Source organism: Myotis brandtii, unplaced genomic scaffold (genome assembly GCF_000412655.1).
Source record: "Myotis brandtii unplaced genomic scaffold, ASM41265v1 scaffold1186, whole genome shotgun sequence".
In the NCBI taxonomy this organism is placed as follows: domain Eukaryota; kingdom Metazoa; phylum Chordata; class Mammalia; order Chiroptera; family Vespertilionidae; genus Myotis; species Myotis brandtii.
Window position 1 is genome coordinate 508698 of NW_005354120.1, and position 16267 is coordinate 524964.

The 16267-nt window shown below is 37.3% G+C and overlaps 1 protein-coding gene across 25 annotated transcripts in view; it reads right to left on the reverse strand.

The window, feature by feature from the left end:
- The window catches only part of NRCAM (neuronal cell adhesion molecule), a 211018-nt gene that overhangs the window by 3556 nt on the left and 191195 nt on the right, over nucleotides 1-16267 (reverse strand). For 11 of the 25 annotated variants that reach the window (XM_014530890.1, XM_014530884.1, XM_014530906.1 and 8 more), the window contains 5 exons: nucleotides 15627-15662; nucleotides 10227-10346; nucleotides 8952-9104; nucleotides 3047-3178; nucleotides 2437-2515 (listed from right to left, as the gene is read on the reverse strand). In XM_014530890.1, coding sequence (XP_014386376.1) covers nucleotides 2437-2515; nucleotides 3047-3178; nucleotides 8952-9104; nucleotides 10227-10346; nucleotides 15627-15662 — 520 coding nt within the window. The remainder of the gene's footprint in view (nucleotides 1-2436; nucleotides 2516-3046; nucleotides 3179-8951; nucleotides 9105-10226; nucleotides 10347-15626; nucleotides 15663-16267) is intronic. The other 14 variants (XM_014530934.1, XM_014530912.1, XM_014530966.1 and 11 more) reach the window with 7 other exon arrangements.

Consider the following 16267-nt stretch of genomic DNA (forward strand, 5'->3'; position numbering starts at 1 on the left):
TCTTTCTTTCAAAGAACAAAAATACAGGCAAAATAAAAAAAAAACATAAACAAAATTAGTAAAAAATAAAAAGGCTTAATGTAAAAAGAGAGGTTGCCTTAGATGTATTTCACCCACCAATTTGTACAAGGACTTTATTGCTCCATTTGTTTTTGAGAATGACTTTCACTTCCAGCTGAGATACAAATATTTTAAGATGCACAAATATTCTGGCTCTTTTGCCAATAGTTCCTACTAGTGTTTTCAATATTTCCCCAAGAATAAAACCTTAAGATTGGAAAAAGTAGTAGCTTAATAAGACGTTCACATGTGCTATTGAAAACTACCTGTTTCAAATAAAACACAAGTTTTTGTTATAAACTGAATAAACCATATTATCACCACTACTAATAAACAACTGGGAAAGTATCACAGAACCTTAGGGTGGCCTGTGTTTGGGGCACTTCAGGGGACATAGCATCCATTCTCCAACCTGCTGCAAGAATAACTTGCACATCTTTGGTCATTAACTTACAGGCTTTGCTTGAATATTTCCTGTGAAGTATTGCTCATGACTTGATGAGACACTTAATTTCCCTGAAGAGTTCAATAATGAGCAGAATTCTGTCACCTGGATTCTTACTCTTCATCTTATTCTGCTCTGTGGAACTAGTGTTCCAAGAAATACACAGGAAATTCTAGTCTATGGCATTTCTTTGATCCATCCATGCTGCCATTCATTAGCTAATAAATGTTTATTGAGTGCCTATTGTAGGACAGATAACGTTCTAGTCAGTGGGGATGCAAACAAAATAGACTGAAACCCTGACCTCATGGAGCTACTTCTAGTAGGGAAAACATAGACATAAACAATCAACATATTTAAAAGAGTAGTTGTATAGTATATCATAAGGTAATTAGTGCCATGGAAAACAGAGAGCTGAGCAGGGAGGACGGGAGGTGCCAGGGGAGGGTGTGAAAGGTTGACATGTAAATAGGATTAGGATGTCCAGGGAAGGCCTCATTAAGAAGTGACACCTGATCAAAGACTTAAAAGAGTTGACTTATCCAGGTGGATAGCTGGAGGCAGAGAGACTCCAGCAGAAGTAACAAGCAGTACAAATGCTCGGAGGTGGAGGCAAGCCTAGAATGTTCTAGGAACAGAGAAGAGCTTGTGTGGCTGGAGCTGAATGAGAGAAAGAGAGAGAGAGATGGAGGATGGAGGAATGAGTGAAAGTAAAAGGGAGGAGATAGGGCTAGAGAGCTGACTGGATCAGGGCCTTCCTTGTAGGAGGACACTGTAAGGATTCTGTCTTTAACTGGTGAGATGGGAAGCTACTGGAGGGTTTCCAATGGACGAGTGACACGATCTTACATTTTAAAAGGATTACAGTCATCAGTGTTGAGAACAGCCTCCCCTGGAGAGAAGTGGTTGGCAAACAGCAAAATTTGGCCATGCCCATTTATTACCCATTACCTGTGACAGCTTCTGCCCTGCAACAGCAGGAGCATAGAGTTGCAGCAGGGACTGTGTGCCCTGTAAAGTCAGGTATTTGCTATCAGGCCCTTTCCAGGAAAAGTTTGCTGCCCCTGCTCTAGGAAGTCAGGGGGCCCATGGCAATCACCCAGGAGTGAGATAATGGACATATTTTGAATGTACCACAGACAGGGTTTTCTGATGAATTAGATATGGAATAATAGAGAAGAAAAACAATGCCAAGATTTTTGGTTTGAGAAACAGGAAGGATAGAACTATCCTTACTGGATGTTTGGACATGATAAAGTTTGACATGTCAGAGGAATCACTCCTTTCATCATTTTATGAATCTAGCATAACACTGCTATCTAAAACTAACAAGAACAGCCTCTAAAACAAACTAGTCATCATTTCATGATTAAGGGGCAGAATTATAGGTTTTTGTTTTGGAAAAAAAAATCTAATCCAAGATTAAAGACTAACACTGATTTTTAAAAGCACCATTTAGAAGATAACAGGTATAGTTTTCTTTACAAGGCGGGGTTGTGGGGGTCTTTATTGTTGTTTTAACTCTTCTTGTAACACAACCACTATGCTATGTTGATCAATACAGCAAAGGCCTCTGGATAATACTACAGAAGCAGGTTTGTGGGGTCTTTATTGTTGTTTTAACTCTTTTTGTAACACAACCACTGTGCTAGGCTGATCAATACAGCAAAGGCCTCTGGATAATACTACAGAGTGGACGACACTCCACCTTAAACCTGTGACTACACTGGAAATTTGTTCTTTAATGAAAGCGAGAGACTATTTTAACTGCGAGGGATGTGTACACATTTAGACATGGAAGTGCTGATGAACGAACATTTGAAGAAAATGTGAAACAGCAGGGAGAGCTGTTCCCGGTGCGACCCTATCCCCGGGGACCAGTGCGGTGTCCGCAGCGCCGGGAAGGTGCGGGCTGGGGAGAAGAGGCTCACCTGTATTCCCCAAAAGTGCCATCATCTTCCTTCATGGGCTGGATTTCGGGATCAGGGTGGGCGTCTTCCTTTTCTTTAACTGAAAATTTCAAAATGACATTCTTATCTATTGCTCTCGTGTTTTCCTTATTCAAAGGTTTTACCAGTGTACTCTTTGAGATACACAGCAGTGAAAAGAAAACACTTCTACACAACCATATGGGTTATATAACATTAACCTTATAAGGAAAGCAATGTTCAACATCATGACATAAGGGCGCCATTCATGCATTATTTCCTTGGGGAGACTTCTGGTACCTTCACCCTCTGCCTGTTGGTTGTAGGTGCTATTTTGGCCCCTATGACTTATGTGGAGCCTAAGGAAGCAGAGTCACTAATAACTTCAAAGAACAGATTAATGTACTCCCACCAGATGTCTTCTGACCCTCAACAATGTGTAGGCTCCCATTAGATAAAAAAAAGATAAAAAATTGTTTGAACAGGAAGTCCAAGTTTATGGCTTTGTAAAGATATACTTATTGCAAGCTACATGATTTACCCTCATGATTTCTTTTTACGTCAGTGGATAATTAGGCAGCATTATAAGGAAATTTTAATCTTTATTTCTTACCTGGATATTTACCACCCTTGTTTCTTCTGATGAAGCAAACGATCAACAAAATTAAGATAAGGAGAGCGACAGCACACATGAGACCAATGAACCAGCCTTGAGTCGCAATGTCCACCTGTCGGCTTGCCATTGCTGGAAAGCAAATGGATGGCGTCAGTGGGAATGGGTTAAGAGAGAGATGTTGGAGTCTCTTGTATAATAAATCGCTATAGTATATAAACTTTTATATGTTTTACATGTGGCCCCAAATTGGAATCTGTCAGTTATCAACCATGTATAAGTACTTCACTTTGAAAAATCTTAATTAAAACAATTCAAATAGAGAAATCTGAATGATAATACCATTAAATGCCAACAAATCCTGCTGAACATTATGTTCACAGTTATTTCAAGTATGAGAAACAAATGAACAAATTTACTGTTTATAAGATAAATTGTTCATTAAGTACCATGGTAAGAATATAAGACTGAATTTTAAGCAGAACAGAATGTATACATCTAATGGAGTATTTTTTCCTTCAAAGGCAGCACTTTGGAGGCTAAAATATTGCAATGATGCTGCCATTTTTCAAAATGTTTTGGAAATCTGTTAAAAAAAGAAAACTTTGCACATAAGAAAACTGTCCATATAAGACTGGAACCAGCCTTATGATTTTATGTCTCAATTTTCACTCAAAACGTTACTTAGATTTGTTATTCATCTCCTTTGCTATTCATCTTATTTATAAGAGATGGTTCTGAATAACTTTTGCAAATTTCTGAAAAATCCAATTTACCCTCAAAAGATCAATATTGCTTAGGATCCATTTAAAAGACCTTGGAGCCCAACCGGCATGGCTCAGTGGTTGAGCGCCAATCTATGAACCAGGAGGTCACGGTTTGATTCCCGGTCAGGGCACATTCCTGGGTTGCAGGCTCGATCCCCAGTGGGGGACGTGCAGGAGGCAGCCAATCAATGATTCTCTCTCATCATTGATGTTTCTATCTTTCTCTCCCTCTTCCTTCCTCTATGAAATCAATACAAACATATTAAAAGACTTTGGAGTATATCTTGATCAGAGGCATCATTACTGGAATAGTGACCAGTTCAGACAGAAAATACTCATTCACATGTATACATGTTCTTTACGTCTTCATCTATTCTGTTTGAGTCAATAAATGTGAAGCCTCTTTTCCAACCAAATTTCCTAAGAAAAACATGGAATAATGAGCATTTCTAGTATTATTCAAGAGTGTCAATCAAATGGGACAAAGTGCAGCATCAATGGCTATTCAGACACGCCATGAGGATTTGTTTAAATAAATTGGTATAAAACTTTTTTAAAGGCCTTTTTCTCTTTTGACCATAATAAAGATAAAAGGGTTTCTTCTTTAGATTCATAAGCATGCCTCTGTCATGCTTTTAATTTGATTGAATTTCTTTTGAATATACTTAACAATATTGGCTTAGGTGAATGTGATCTCTGGATGCAGAAATAAGCATGGCTACATGTATCCTAGGTTCTGATATCTGTACAAAAGTGGCACCTCATTGCCTTTTTTTCTCCACACAAAATGCAGGGAGAAAAATGAAATGCTTAAAATCAAGTGTGAAGAGGAATGTGAAAAATATGTGGATGTGTGTTTAAGAAATCAAACGAGAAGTGGAAATACATTATCTGGAATATAATGTATTTAATAAAGGCTACAAATCAAATGCCAGTAGCCTTTCCCCTTGTGCCTCATGGGTTAGAGGGGATTTGAGTTGTATCATAACTTGATACAACGTAAGCACCAGTATACACAGTGCTCCCCTTCCACACAGGTACAACAATAATGATGGTGATGATGATGAACATGGTCATAATGAGAGCTCACATTGTGAAACTCTTACTCTCTGCAAGGCACTGTGCTGGGAGGAAAAAAAATCTCATTTAATCTTCACAACAATCCTTTGAGATAAGCATGGGAAATAGATCCATGCCCAGACAGGGTAAAGAACTTGCTCAAGAGCTGGAGTTTGACCCAAGCCTGTCTGACTCCAGGGTACATGGTAGTAGCCATTATGTTCTACCGTTGTAATGCCTTCCTGAAAACATGCCCAGACATCAAATCTGCAGAATTCTTTACAAGAATAAAATGTTGTAGGGACTTTGTATTCTGAGAAAGGTAAAAACAGTTTAGAAGTCCATCACTACATACTCTTTGGCAGTGTATTTCTGTCAATTCTCACGTGGTCTTTGTATGCTTTTTCTTCAAAACTGAACCCCAAACCAACCGGTGTAAATCTATTGAACTTTTGATTGAAGTTGAAGAGTTTTTAGTATACTTCATGATTTACAGCTTTGTCATAAATAGTATCTGTCTTTACATTTTCCACTAATTAAATGCAACTGATAAAGGCAAAATGCAGTAAGATTCTAAAAAACTAGCACAAACATTGTCTTATAAAGATGGTGACTGTCAAATTGAACTGGCAGCTTGCTACTATGCAAAAAGTGGAAATGTTTCATTGACAGTTGATAAAGGAACATCCAGATTCACCTTAAATTATTGCCTCCTCTATGTCTAAAGAAAAAAGTGCCAAATATTTCACTATCCCATTCATTATTTAAAATTAGGCAGACACAGAATGTTAACAGGTGCATATGTGTGCTCATACTCACATACATACATGCACACACAAGTGCACCGGAAATTGATATGAAACAAAACTATTTAAGTTAAAATAACTTTTATTGGCTTACTATCCATATAAGAATGGACCTAAAGTCCACAATGACTAAAAAGGCTTCAAGTCTTCCCAGGACACTCTAAAATCATCTTAACTACAGATGATTTTACAAACCCAAGTTATGCATCACACACACACACACACACACACACACACACACACACACACAGAATGAAGCCATGGGGATTTTTCTTATTGAATCTGATTTTCAATGGGTGGGTTACTAGTAAGACTGGGTTGAAGAGAGAAAGAGGATTTTCAATTTATCTAAAACCTTTATAAAAATTATGTTATGTATTACTTGGGTAATCCAGAAAGCCATAAATTAAACAAAAGACAAATATCAAGAATGTGAAAAAAGAAAATAAGCCAGAGGAATGAAATTCACTTTGTTTCCTAGAAGTTATTTTTAACAACAGTCTTCTGCTATGGCATTGCTTGGTGTCTTGTGGATAATCTGTGCTCTGTGCTAGTAGATCTCTGAGGAAAATGTTCTACTTAGACTAATAAAATGAGCATGGAAGACACAGTGGGATAAATGTCTATAAAGAATCCATTATAGCACAGCCAGCATGGCTCAGTGTTTGAGCGTCAACCTATAAACCAGGAGGTTGCATTTTGATTCCTGGTCAGCCCGGGTTGTGGGATGGATCCCCAGTGGGCGACTTGCAGGAGGCAGCCGATCAACGATTCTCTCTCATCACTGATGTTTCTATCTCTCTCTCCCTTTCTCTTCCTCTCTGAAATCAATAAAAAATTTAAAAATCCATTATATATAAAAATGCCCTGTTCCATGAAAATAGTTAGAAATGTATAGAAAGGGGGAAAATTACCTTGGCTAAAGTTTGGAGGCAGCTGACAGGCCTCAGAAAAAACAATCTGCTTTACATCCTTTGTGATTTGAGAGGAAGAGATAGGGTAATTGAGGGAAAGAGATGAGAAAGCAGGAAGAGGAGGTGGGGGCCTAACGGGAGTGTGGGTAAGAGGTACAGCATCAGGACCCTGCGGATAGTCCTGTTTGATTTGGTGTTCAACTTTGGTGCCACTGGAAAAAACGGAGAAATACATCTTAAATATTCAGACTATCAAAGGCAGGGGTGGTGTCAGATGAACAAGATTCATAAAACAAGTGTAGATGAAAGTTGAGTCTAGTTCCTGAAATTAGAAGAACTTAGGAAGTGGCTCATTAATGCAAAGTTAAAAAATTAGCCAGAACGGTATGCTTCCATGCCCAGCACTGACATTCAATCTCAGAACGTAGCATGGAGGGGAGGAGAAGCAAGAGCCGTAGAAGACAATGCTTTCACACTGGAGTTTTAACCCAGTGGCCCTATAGGACAGAGCAGTGAAACTGGGAAAATAGGAAGTTGGATTTACAATACATATTTGCTCCAGGAGGTAATATACTAACTAAGGTCACTAGGGTTCAATCAGTATTTACTCTTCTTAATAGTTACATTTATATGTAAAAGGTGACAATAACTGGTTGTAGCCTTGTCCTATTTCTCCATCGCTGGCACATAAGAATGGTCCACTCATTGTGACGGCTCAATTGAGCCACCTGTCGGCTGCAGCTGGAACTGTAGATATAGCAACACTGAAGACATTTTTTTTCTAAAGGGTTTGCCATCTGTCCTATAAAAGGACATAAAAGGCCACACCTTGATTTTATGGGTGGAATCTCATTCTAGCTGGATCTGCAAGCTGGGAGTTCACTGGGCCCTGGGTCCATAAGAGCTGGGAAGACTAAGCGATCATTTCTGAGACCACTTGTTCTCCTCGAGTGTGGACCCGTGGGACCCTGTGTGTGGGGTAGTGAGAGTCTCCACTCCAGTGTTGGAAGGCTGAGACTCTAACCCCAGCTCCCCCACATTCTAACTGGGTGACAGGCAGGCATTCCATCTCTCATTATATGTCACTGGCATATTGTATAAGTGGGTAATATCTCTGCCCACTTCATAGGATTGTTGTAAGGACTGAATGAGAAAAGCCATGAAAACCATTTGCCTGAAATAGACTAAAGCTGATTAAATGCTAATGCTGTTGTTACTGCTAGTATTCTAGCTGTAAATGGACAGAATATCTACTTGAGATTTTAGTATTTTGAAATTAAAAGTTATCAATGATAACAAACATCTTGTAATACTGTCAATTGATATTTATCATTTAAGTATAATACAGTATTTTCCTAGAACTTTGTACACAAATGGATATGAAAATACAAAGAACAGAATAACAGAAAATTTTTTGTCTTTATATATTATGAATCTAGAACATAAATACTTAAAAATGTAGTTTAGTAAATTATTATCACGTTTCTCTCTCTCTCTCTCTCTTTTAAGAATTCACTCTTGATTGTATACTTTCTAAATTATAAGAAGTGACTTTAAAATCATAATGCTTGGGTAATTAAAGACACAAAAAATACATGTTGCCTATAGATTCTACAGGAAATGCAACATTTCCTTAAGAATGCATGAAATGACTGAACATAACATGTATGAATCACAAAATGAACACATACCACACAGCCCTTCTTTAAATTTAAGTAAGCAGGGATTGTTTCCCATCTTGTGAACAAATATGAATATTTTTGACTCTTATATGAACATTTTTCTTTATTTTAGAGACTTTAATTATTACTTATGTGTTTTGATAATGTTCAAATAACTAAAATATATACAGTCAAATATATAACTACAATGAAATACATAAATGGAACAATTTCTTGTTCTATAGAAATTTAACAATATTTGCATGAGTTGTCTAACCAAACTGCAAGGTTCTGCAGGGCTACAGTACATTTGACATGAAAAAAGTGTGACTTTATCAATGAGTTATTTCAGCTTCAAAAGCATTTCAAAAATTCCATTCTAACTCCGCGGGACAGTTTATTTATGTAAATGATGTGAAAGATTGAGTTACCTAAATAATGAAAGTTAAGAATCATATTTAGCTGTTTTTGTAATGGTTTTGGCAATAATGTCATTAAAAGATGATTTGCTCAATTCTGTAATTGATTTCATATAAAGAGCCAAAGACAATTAAAAGCCCAACTCCCAACCCAACAGGACCCCACAGCAAGACATTCACAGTCCTATCCAGAGCAGCACCACTTGCCCCCATCTCCAGCGGGAGTGCCGGTGGCTGCACCTCTGAGCATGAGCAGAACTGGCGTGGTGTGCACCTCACCTGGGCCTGTCTCAAACACATCCTCTGAACTCACAAAACCAGAGTCCCCCTCAGCACCAACTCGAACTTTGTATGCTGTTCCTGGCATTAGACCCTTTAACCCAAAGAAGCTCCGAGAACCATTTACAATTTCTTTCCTCCATTCTTCTTTGCCTATGGAAATTTTGCAAAAACAACAAATTATAATATTTTAAGGGACCAGAAGTCACTTAAATGCTTCAAGAAAGGAAAATTCTTTATAAGTGAAAGACAAAATGTAGGATGATTATGTATATCATTTTAGGTCGAGTCAAATAAATCAATTAAAATGAAGAACTACATGAAAATTGATGTTCAGGTTGCAAGATTGCATAGGTGCCCATTGTTTTAAATCTTCTTTTTAATACAAAGGCTTCTTCACCTACACCTTGTCTTAAAACACTACTGACTTTTTCCACTAATGTGTATAAAAAGAACTGTTGCATATTACATAGTTTAAATGAACATTGGGAAGACTTGCTTTTAAGATTAACAAGATGAATCTTTTAGTAAACATAAATGCCTTCAAATTTATCCAAATTATAAATTCAACTTTTCCCACACATTAATTTTCCCAAATGACTAAATATTTATTTGCCTGATTAAGACCTAAACAGAGAGTTGGACTATGTTCAACATTTCATACAAACATTCCGTGGCCACCCAGCTTATTATGTGGGGAGCACACTGCGTTAGGAGGGGACAAGGGGTTTTCATAAACTGCTGAGCGTTAGACCTGCCCCATCTCCTGGTAGAAGTGGCCAGGATGTAAGTAGGGAGCCTGATTCGGAATATATTAACATTGAAATACAAGTGGTAATTTTCTTCAGTCTCTGATAAATTTGTTGCGTAGTATATGCAAAATGACTACTTAAAGTCTGCTTGATTTCTGCTACTTCAAGGTCCAATTTGAACAAACTTTTCCTCTTTTCTATTGTACTTACAAATATAGTAATTCATTATTACCCTTGTTTACATGTTGTGGGTATAGAACAGTTTTAAGTACCATGATATGAAAATAACATATGCAATGGAACTTACATTCCTCGTTTTAAACAACAGGAACAAGACAGATTTTTGGTTATGCGTAACATACATAGGTTAATGGTTCACTACAAAGTTTTTTAGATAAATCTGACTCATTTACTTGGATCAAGTTATTTTTCAAGATGATCCATAGTAAATCCTTTAAAATGTTCTTAATCTCTTTAAATGTATCCCCCAAATTAAAAACCGGGTAATGAAGTTGTTTCTTACTGCCGGCTACACCATATTCAACATAAAAGTTGACATGCTCTGGTCCCTCATATTCCCAACTGATATTGGCATAGGTCTCAGCAGCTGCGACAGTAAGTTTGCTGATCCTGGGATTTACTGCTTGAAATAAATATACAATAGAAAAATAAAACAGACAGACAATCAAATTGCAACACCATACACACAAATATAAATAATTCTAAGTACTCTGAAACTGCAAATAAAACTGAATTAGAATTTACTGCTGACATTTAGGGTTCACGCATACTTCACTTTTATTACAGACAGGTTTTTCATTTTTTAAACTACAGCCTTAGGAAATAAGTCAATAATTAGAAATAGCGATTGATGCACAATGTTAAAAATCTATGAGTTCTATTATATGGGTCCTGCATAATGTGAACTGTTGTCCATTAGATACAGTCCCAGGAAACACCAAAGCCTTCGTTTACTGATATATGACGGGATGTGGGATTGCTGAACGATGCTGGGGGCAGAGGTCACAGACTGCAAATACTAGGTGGCTACTTCCAATTCTGTTTATCATGTCAGTGTGGGTCTTTAGGATATGGGATTGCTGAAAGATGCTGGGGTCAGAGGTCACAGACTACAAATACTTCCAATTCTGTTTATCATGTCAGTGTGGGTCTTTAAAGAATTTGTGTTGGGGTGAGAAAGGATGCTCCTCACAATAGTAGCTTTTGACCTCATTTGAGTCAGAAACGTCTTTAAGTTCAGGGACCCAGGTGAGGAACACCTGCTTGGAGGATGCTGGAGGGGTAGGTACATGGAAGAACAGCTGCAGAAAGAATCACCAAATGTGCTTTTATCTAAAGTTAAGAAAGAAGAAATAAAAGAACTAATTCACTTGACACATCCCAGAGAGCAAGACAATCTTACCTTCTAAGTGCTCATTACATATCCTGTTCTGAAAAATCATGCTGCAACCTACATAGCATCTTAAAACACCAAATTACGGAGGTTACTTGCTACGAGTAAAGATGGCACCTATAGTTATTAAAAGATGTTACTTGGGCATCTGAAGCTGACAATTATATCAGCTTTACTGCAAGTGCCTAAACTTAAAATAACATATTTACAGATATATTAACTTGGGTAGTTAAAACTGATAAGACCAGTTTATTATCCCAGAGAAAACATCCTAGGATAGGAAATCAGAAGGGTAACTCAGACTCTAAAATTAAATTCCAAATTATGTTATCTAATTTAGAAGCTAAAGACCTCTTATAAATCTAAAATGTGATGAAATTGCACTTCTTAGATCTAAAAGAGAAGTATATTAAGAAATTAAATAATGCACTTGACCTCTGAGATACAGTTCACCATCACACGTATATTGTATGCCCCTTCATGCTAAGGGTGGGAAACAGCAGAGAGAAAAACTGATTATTGAATTATGTGGACATAATTGATTTTGCACCTGAAGAAATAGATAACGATAGGAATATGATCAATAAACAGAGACTGTGAATATGAACATGTGTGTAAAACATCAGTGGCAAAGAACCGAGGCAAAACATTAATTTTCTTTAAAAATTTTTGGGATCATGGAACTGAGGAACTTAATCTGCTGTAATTATGGAAAATGTTGAAGGCAGAACCATAGTGAAATATTTCTAACAGAAGAACATTTCACTTATTCTTAAAGACACCCAGAGAAGATACTGCGATTTTCTGAGGTTGTCTGTCTGGCCACTTTTGTCAGAGAATTCTAACTCTCCTGGCTTTGACTCCTCACTCATCCACCTTCTTACTGAACACTCACTCACTGAGCACCTCTGATGTGTCGGACATTGTCTCCTGGGACGTGCTAGTGTCCTCTCTCAGCTGGGCTTTCTCAGGAGTCCATTCTAGTCTCTCTTCCTACTGTGTCTTTGTACATTTTAGCTTCTAAACTACAAGTCCAATCCTGACATTTCTGTTTAGAATGTGGAGATGCCTGACCTCTATTGATAGGTAAACACAAATTCCTTAGCCAGGCAAGCATGGCCGTCGATCATGTGTCCTCACCCATCTCTTCAGTCACAACTCAGGTTCTTTCCCAGTCACTCTACATTTGGGCCAAACTGGACTTTTGGGTGTAACCCAAAGGTCCTGTAGGCTTTCAAACCCATGCCTTTGCTTATTACCTTACCAATGATTTATACACCCCGCCTCGACTCATCTGCCAAAATTCTGTATTTGTCTCAAGGCCAAATTGGTTATTACTTTCTTTGTGAAGTTTTTCCTGATCTTGTTTGGCAAAATAAATGGTTCACTCCTCTATGTTCATATACAATTTTGTTCAAATAACTAGTTTAGCATCTATGTTTACTCTTCTTCGTATGTTGGTCTTAACTGGCTGTGTTTTACCATCTAGATACACAGTGTCTTATAAAAGGCTATTGCACTTTACCTGCCAGGTAGACGTTAGACGTTGAACTTGATTGAACCCTCTATATAGTCTTTTGTTGCTGTTGTTCAGGTGAAATAAAACTGTAAACTTTAAACTTGATTTTAATTTGCTGGTTCCTTAGGTTTTCCTGTGTCTTGACCTAATTGGTAGCAGTGGGACCAACTCTGATATAATTATATAGTGAGAGTCTGACCACAGAGAGGATGTCACCAGCTCCTCAGTGTCCTCCTCTTAATTAATTGCCAGCTGCTAATTAGGTCAAGAACCAGGTTCAGTTTCTGACTTGCCAATTAGTTCCTTCCTATTCCTGTGCCCTAAATAGTCACTTCGCAACCATGTTCTGAAGACTGGTCCCAAGGGTGAGAAAGTAAAAGCTATCAGTAAGGCAGTGTCCATCCACCAGCAATACTGAGACCTTAACTCAAATCCGTTATCTGCGCGCTTCGGTTCATTTTTACAGATGCCTTCACAGGTCTATTTCCTAGAGTACCAGACACAAAACTACAAGGTGTCTCCCAAAAATGTATACACACTTTGGCTGCCATTATTAATTCCAATGGGTTAAATCTGAAAAGAAAGAAATGTCCATTGAGCTATCATCAGCTGTTAGTGTGTATACTAGTACAGTTTTGGGGGGACACCCTGTATTTAAAAGGACACAGAAATTGAACAAATGCATCCAAACAACTACAATTCTTACAGAGATATTGAAAACAAAAGAAGGACATGGATCAAAATAAGTGACTCCTGAAGATCTCAGGAGTATTTTCACGATCAAATTGAGGAGAGTGGTAAGGAAAAGGGAAAGTAGGCATAATACAGGTAAATTAATTATCCTGGCTTCTTCGTGGCTTAAGTAATTATATATGTGTAAGCTTGGGTTTCATTAACATCGCTTAAAATCTTCCAGAAAACTAAAAAATTAAACTTAGATGCATCGCTTTTCCCCTCTTCCACCAGAAGTTAGTTAAAATCATTAGAGGCTGGTGCTGCTATAGCTGAGTCTATCACACATGTTTTTCCTCAATGATTTATCTCTTCTTTATTCTCTTTCATGCTGCTTCAAATTAAAATATAAAAGATATATAAAAGTATTAAAATTTCGAGAGGACTGTGGGACACTTTCATTCTCCTCTCTCAGGGAGTATCTAAACCCCACCTGGAGAAGAAAAACAGAGAAGATAAAATTTATTCTTAGATTGAAATAAAGAAATATTTTTTAAGGGAGGGAAATCCAGGACAACAATTTCTTTTTGATCAGCTTAAATTCTTATCAGTAAAATGTCATCATTTTATGCAAGCAATGTTCAATTACTGGTGCACTATTAAAAGAAACAATATAGAAAATGAGGACAGATTTAGCTTTCTCTTAAATTTTAAATTCTATGTCTCTTCTTATATGAGATCCATCAGATTTCAACACTGGGGATGTCAAGAACCTTCTGACACTCCATTTTTACTTATCTCTATAATCATAAGCAACTCGCAATTCAATTGAGTAACATTAAATGATAAAACCTAAACTATCTTAATAAAGATTTATTTTAGTTAGTTTTAATTCATTAAAATAAGCAGGTGATGTATTTTTCCCCAGTGGATTGCATGTCCTATTCTAACAGGACAAGTCCATGGAAAACTCAGATTCACTCCACAGGCAGCCCCGTTGCAACACAATTACTCTGCTCTTAACTCCAGGCATCCTTTGCACAGGGAGCGAGGCCAGGTCTTCTCTGGACTGCTTCAAGGAGGTTATGAGGGGACCTGGCAGTAAATGATTGTAAAACTACGGAGGATTTTAATTGCTATCTAATTGTCCCAGGAAAGAATACATATAAAAGAGAGGTTTACATCTTTTTACAGTATTTTGAAAATTTTGAAGTTTTACAACTTTGTTCAAGTCTAAAAACACATAGGTAACATATCAAGATTAGCAAAAATGGCTACGGTTCTTATTCAATCACTCTAAAATCTATCTAATCTACATTTTATAATTTACCAAGACTCTCACTATAAACAGATTTCTAAGAAAATAGAAGATGTGTATCAGACCTAAGCTCACAAGATTTGAATAATTTGGGACAAAGCACTGATTTCTCTCGGTATTTTTTTCATTCCTATTTGTACTCATTCAGTCTGTCAAAGCCCAAGAAAACCCCTGGCCCCAGGTTCTCCCCAAGAAAACATGTCCAAGGCTAACAGACCAACCACAGCCAAGGGTGAAAGACTGGGGATCTTTGGGACTGCCTCACATGGAAGACATACTACAATGTATTCAAGCACCATTCTCCCAACCAATCTTTCTCACTCAGAGTGCTGTGCAAGATAAAGAACAAAAGTAATCCATTGTGATGATTGACTATTTATTACCCAGGAGGAGGAGACTTGAGCAGTTTGGTGACGACAGGATGGAGTAACACAACTGAGTAGAGCATGCAGGCGGACGGAAAGACTTGCTCCTTGGGAATCCTGGTGGGCAGACTTCTAGTCCCAGGGTAAATAGAGGGTATTGACCGCTAAGCCAAAATTTCAAATGGACAGTGTTGTGTAATGCAGCAAAGTGTACACTGTGTCTATGAGGGGTCTAGCTAAATCAGAATGGAAAACTGTTGATCTGATTTCTCACAGTCTATTTTCATCACATGACTAATATTTCTTTAATACGTGGCATGGCCATAGAGAGGACCTGTGACAAATCCACAGTTTTGGTCCTGTCTGATCCAGCCACAATCATATCATTAAAAGGTAAGATTAGGATTTGCACCAGGGATAAGTCTCGAGAGAAGTCTTAGAAAAATATAATGTGTGGCTTTCTATTTGTATAAAGACTAAATATTAATGTTAAAGCCAAGATCTGCCAAGATCTGCTCTTTCTTTTGTTGTTTCAAAGCTTATTTTATTTTCTCTTTTAACCCATGCTGCACTTCCCCATGTTTAACATTGCAAATTTCACACATGTATAAAGTCATGCAGATGAATTATTTTACCTTTGCCTGCACCTACATCAGGTGGAAGAATACCAGCTTTAATGAAGGGAAACAGAAATAGGACACTATATAGTTAAATGTAACACACCCATGAGCATGTAAAGCTATATAAAAACACTTATTACAATGCTAAAGCATGCAAGAAGAATGAAGTATACCAATCAGGTTCAGGGGACAAAGACATATTTGTGTCCCCAAACTTACGCAGTATTCAAATCCACATTTAAGGTACATTATTCATGCTTGCCTATTATATAAGAAGGCTTAGGATATCTCAAACCAATTTTGGAGTAGCACTGTCAATTTCTTATGCTATGGAAGATAATCAAATCAATAATCCTTAAGCAATTCTACAATTTAGAGACATGCAAAAAGAGGAAATCTTTTTACAATATTTTTATTGAATCTAAAGGTTTTCAAAATAATTTTAAAAAATATGAAAGTATTAATTTCATTTCTAGATACTTTAATGGAGCTACTTTGCTTTCTCTGTACCAGATGGCCTACCAAGGTACAGAGTCCCACGCTCGTTTGATAAACGCACTATTTCATTTCATTGCTAGAAAACCTAAATCAATTTGTGGACTAGTAAACCACTTTCTGGTGAACCAAGACCAGAACCTGAATTACTTATATTTACT